We start from the raw sequence: 5394 nt of genomic DNA on the forward strand, positions 1-5394 counted from the left end.
TCTCTCTGCTTCGGCTCCCTGAGAGACATTCCTGTTGAGAAGACACATGGAGCGACAAGAGCGCCCTGGAGCTGGAGAAGCCACATGGAGACTCAGGCCAGCTCTGAGATGCTTCCACGGCCACTGGATCTACAAGACTACCCACCCATTGGCCTGTGATCTTCCTCCATCTGGCATCATTGCATGGCCGTGTGAGTCTGAAGAGGAATTTATGGACTAGTATCAACATATGGGGTAATGTCGGACTTATGGACTTGATCTGGACTGGGCAGGGATGTTCTCTTAATGTACAATTGCTCTTTGATATAAAGTTCTCTCTTACACACATAGGAGTGTCTATGAATTTGTTTCTCGAGTTAACTGGACTCACACACATGCCATTACAGTCAACTTTATTTTGAGAAGGCAGCTCTTCCTCAATCATATTTTGAGTGCCTGCTGACCTCAGGGGCTCATCTTCTGGCCCTGCTTATCTGACAATGCTTCCATGCTGCACATAAGGTTTTCAGCGGCTACTTCCTCTCATGCAGTCTGTTCTTAGGCTGGTAGTCCTGCTGAAACCGGTTCCTTTTTGGTGACCCAGCTGGAATATAAAATGCTAGTGACACCGCTTCCAACATCACAGCAACACACAACCCACCACAGCAAGACAAACTGACAGACAAGTGTTCGATGATGCTAAGGACAGAGAATTGCTGGCACTTCTGTAAACGAGACAGATGCAATCTGTAAGATTAGGTTGTATCTTGTGTCAATCTCTTTTGAAATAAAAACAACGCAATCAAACAAAAGAGCAGAGACTAGAGGGACCACGAAAGGAGAGCTGGGGCAGAGCCCATCCCCTGGAGCCAGGGTCTCTGCACTGTGGACTTCCGAGGCCCGGGCGAAGATCAGTGCCAAGACACAGAGAGATCTCCAGTGGTTGCCAAACCCACAGATGTTGAAAGGTGACCCGGATTTTCTCCCAAAGCTGAAAGACAGAAAGCCTTCCCTAGAGCTGGTGTTCTGAATTTGGAATCCTAGCCTCCTAAACTGTGAAGGAACACACTTCTGCTTCTTAAAGGCCCCTATGTGTGGGGTTTCTGTACTAGCAGTACTCGAGAACTAGGACAGAAAGATGGATCTACACTACCGCTCTCAACCTGGACTGTACCGCAGAAATCACCTTGGGAGCATATAGCAAGTCCACTGCCCTCACTGCACATGCCTCGGGTCAACTGAAAGAGACTCTTGGAGTGGAATGCAAGCCTTCATATTATTCTGAAGCTCCTTGTGTGATCCCCCAATGCACAGCCAAGATGAGAAGCAGTACGCTACATGGGTTGTGACGTCAGCCAGAGAGACGTATTGGAGAGTGACCATGGAACCTAGCTAATGGCTACAAAGAACGCAGGGTAGAAATGAGAAGGTGGCAAGGGACCGTGCTGAGAGAGGCAGGCTGCTATGGTACCATGAGACTCCCGGCTGAGCATCTAGCCAGCGGGGAAAACGGTGTGGATGCAGCCGTGAGGAGCTCATCTCTAATCCACTTTTGAATCTATCTTGAAATAATGTCGTCCTCCGTCCTCAAGGGTGCCTGAGTAGAACTAACTGCTACGTGGGGTTTTCAACAGCTGGCTTTTCAGACCTAGACTGCCTGCCCTTTCTTTTGAGGACTCTCTGAGTGAACTCGCCTTCCACCTTTGGGTAGCGACGGAATACTGTGTTCACACCACCCAGCGGTGAGGGGTAGGAGAGAAGATGCCTGTGGTGAGAAGGGCTGTACGGGAACCAGTGCCCTCAGGGCAGGGTGAAGCCAGTACTGGTTCATGCAAGGGAGCAAGAACATGCAGAGAGGAGGTTCAGGAAATAAGAGATTGTGCTGATGACAGAGCTCGAGAGGGCTCAGTCTGGTGCTTGAGGATGGAGAAGGCAGGCAGAGGGCCCTAGGATGATGAAGGTGTGGACCAGGTTTCCTCGGATGGTGTCCAAGGACAGGCTCAGAGACTTGATGAAGTTAAGCCTGCTGTCCCAAAGCAGGCATTGCTCTGAGCCTTCAGGAGTGGGTGCATTTCCAGCTCTTGTCACCTCGCCCTGGAAATGAGTCTCTCTAAATGATGCCTTATCTCTCTGGAGCAGGAGCAGCAGCAATGCTGAGAATACCCATTTGGCTGTGCAGCGTCTCAAAAGCGTGTGCACCCCAACAGGAACTCATGGACATTGACATACCCAAGGGTTTTGTCTCAGACACTCAGCCGAGCAACAAAGCATCAAAGGCTCGCCCTGTGCAGTGTTGTGGCTACAGACCCTCCGACCGCCTACAAGACCACCTTCCACCAAAAACCCAGTCCTAGCTGTCCCACACTTCCCCTCGGCACCACCATTTTATAGGAACTCTTACTGTCATAAAAGGAGCCCTGGTGGCATCTTGATTACTCCTTGGCTGTGATCCCCGAGGTTGACTGTTCAAAGCCACCATCTGCTCCTCAGGAGAAAGACAAGGCTTTCCGTTCTCATGAGGAGTCACAGTCTCAGAAACTCACAGGGGCAGTTCCACCCTGTCCTCCAGGGTGGCTGGGAGTTGGCATCGGCTCCATGGCAGCGAGCTTGGATTTGGTTTACTATAATGAGAACGGGGTTGCTACGCCTGCTTTCGAGACTGTATCTCTTGGGCTCCTAGTGAACTTGGTAACTTGCGTCTGAAAACGGCCAGGGGGTTGACTTGAGCCAGGAAAGGGAGAAAGGCTAAGGAACAAGAATCACACTCTTGGCTCCACTTCCTTGTCACCGCTGCCAAGGTCAAAGCGGTGACGAAATTCACCACCTTCCTCAAGAATGCCTGGGCCCTGGAGCCGGGGCTGTTCGTGTCCTTCACCATCGCAGGACCGGCTATTGTTCTGCCCCTGTGAAGTCCCTACACCAAGTGCTCCAACATGATCCACAAGGCCACCCTCTCTAGCTACCCAGGCCTTGAGGTCGAGAACATGCTCGGTGTGTCCAGCCTGCAGTGGCTGAGGCAATGGTGAATCCTGGCCATGCCGGCGGGGCTGGCCCCCATGAAAAACCTGGCACCCAAACAGACAACAGACAAAATCACATGCCCACCTTCGGAGGCCCAGAACACGGTGACGGGCTTGGAGAGAACGTCCTTGCTTTTGACCCAGCTGTCATTGCGCTGCTTGCTCCAGGCCGACACCACGCAGTAATAGTTGCCCCTGTCTTCCTCTGTGGTCCTTTGGATTCGGAAACGGAACGTGTCCACAGGCGCCTTTGAGAAAATGAGCTCTCCATCCTCAGCACGCTGCTTGCTCCTCTCTCCGTACCGCAGCGTCCAGTCCCCGTTCATGACCGCGAGCAGCTCACTGGTGACCTCGTCGTCGCTGCGCCGGCTCCTCTTGTAGTACCACGACACCGTGAAGCGGATGTTCGCCTCGGGGCGCTTCGCGGCCACTACGTGACACTCCAGCTCCGTGGGGTCGTCTGAAAACTCGGGGAGCTTGGAGGCATTCAAATACACCTGGTAGTCTGGCTCTGAACAGGGGAGACAGAAAAGGGGGGAAATGGCTGAGTGGTGACAAAGCAGGAGTTAGCAAAAGGAGAGAGAAGTACTACCATTCCCTGACATTTAAACGAGTCTTTGCTTGTGTGTGGGGTGGGGGGTGGTGGGTGAGAAGGCTCTTGTGAGGATCCTGGAAGAGTCTGCTTTCCTAAAACTGACAGCCCCACCCCTGTCCGTCTGCCTCTGGACAGGAAACTCTCCCTGATGAGACGTTTCAGCGTCTTGGTCTTTCCACCCGGGTGGGTTGGGCGGTTAGTCCTCCCAGGAGGCTGGAATCTTCTGAGAAGGACTCTTTAAGGAGCTCAGGGTCTCTCTTCTGCTAACACGAGCCTTGGAGTGGTAAGCAGTACCCACAGGCCTCCAAACCCCCCCACCGGTCAATCACTGTGTGGGTGTACACAGTGAACTCATCTCAGCTGTTAGCCAAGAGGTTGCAGGTTTGAGACGACCCAGGGCTACCTCAGAACAAAGGGCTAGCCATCGACTTCAGAAAACATAAGCAAGAGCAATCAATCATTGCAACCCTTAAGGAGCACAGCTGACCATGACACACAGACCATGAGTCAGGGCTGACTCTTCCCAGAACTTGAGCCGATCAATCCCACTGGGGGCTGGAGATCCTCTCAAGCTGGGCCATGGCCACAATGCAAATTCATCAGGTCCTTTCCCTCGTGTGGTCTTGTCCCCATTCTACTGTTCCCCTGGCATTTCCACGCTGCTGTCTTGACCTGTGTTTGGCGATCAGTTTCCATCCTCAAACGCCCCAGCCGACACTTCTCACCACCACATGCAACACACCACGCTGTTGAGCTCACCTAGAGCTAGAAGGAAGGTGCCGTGACCACGGCTCTTAAGTCCTGGCACTGAGAACACCCTGTCTGGCCAGCACAACCTCCCAGGCTGGTACACTCCTGCTGTTTTCCACTGCTACAAAAACCTCTCCTTCCTCTGCGGTTTACCCCACTCCTACAGCTCCCCATTTCTTTCCTCTGCAGCCTTCCTCCACAAGTGATAAGGAACTGGTATCAGACCCCCTTGGTAGCCTCATTTCCTCCACTCCCACCCGCTACACACATTACACCTAATTACCTGCAAGCTCCAGGCGCCAGTCTCCCTCCCACCACTGCGAGGACTGCCTGCAATGGCCATCTCTCCTCCATGCCCTTGCAAATCCCCACTCATCCTTTAATGCCACTTCCTTCCAGGACCCCAGAGTGATGTTCCCTCCCTGTGCTCTGAAACGCACAGGCTGGCACACTGCTTAAAATGTTAGCCTGCCTGCCCCGAGGTAGGCTCTGTCTCGTCCTTGCTCCAGATACCCTCGCTGCTTTGCCTCCAGGGGGCAGCAGCAGACACAAGGGGGCTTCAGAAAGTTCGTGGAGAGAAAAATCCCATGATCTTCTCACCTCGTTGTTCCGGGAACATTTCGAAGCCCTGTCGTACAGACAACATTAATGGAAACTGGGGCTTTTAGTATAAACCGTTGGCTTCGAGGAGGGGGGAAAATCACTCAAACAGAACTTTCCATCTGCCAGTTCTCCCTTCGTCCCTCCCATCTCGATCAAACCAGTTGGTCTGATTTCACATGACTCTTATTTATGTCTCTTGCAGATTATAAACTGCTGAGGTCAAGGAACTGTTGCTCTGTGATTTACACTTCTAATGAAATTTATAACATCAGGACTTCGAGAATGATTCAGTGGGCCAGGAAATGGGAAGAACTCAAAGTTCTCATTCCCTGAAATGTCATCTTCAGAAGCAGTTAATTGCCAGTGAAGCTGGACTCCGAGCTGTGCAAAGTTGAGCCCATGTGTCCCGCAGCTGCCTTGGGGCAGCACACCTTGCGATCAAGCGGG

The 5394-nt window shown here is 52.4% G+C and overlaps 1 protein-coding gene across 1 annotated transcript in view; it reads right to left on the reverse strand.

Moving 5' to 3' along the window:
- The window catches only part of PTGFRN (prostaglandin F2 receptor inhibitor), a 93714-nt gene that overhangs the window by 32906 nt on the left and 55414 nt on the right, over positions 1–5394 (reverse strand). Inside the window, exon 5 of the mRNA XM_030888418.2 lies at positions 3085–3510. Within this exon, the coding sequence (XP_030744278.1) occupies positions 3085–3510 (426 nt within the window). The remainder of the gene's footprint in view (positions 1–3084; positions 3511–5394) is intronic.

The sequence above is a fragment of the Echinops telfairi genome, unplaced genomic scaffold (genome assembly GCF_000313985.2).
Source record: "Echinops telfairi isolate 266 unplaced genomic scaffold, ASM31398v2 ScPeMD7_7466;HRSCAF=8504, whole genome shotgun sequence".
NCBI classification, from domain to species: Eukaryota; Metazoa; Chordata; class Mammalia; order Afrosoricida; family Tenrecidae; genus Echinops; species Echinops telfairi.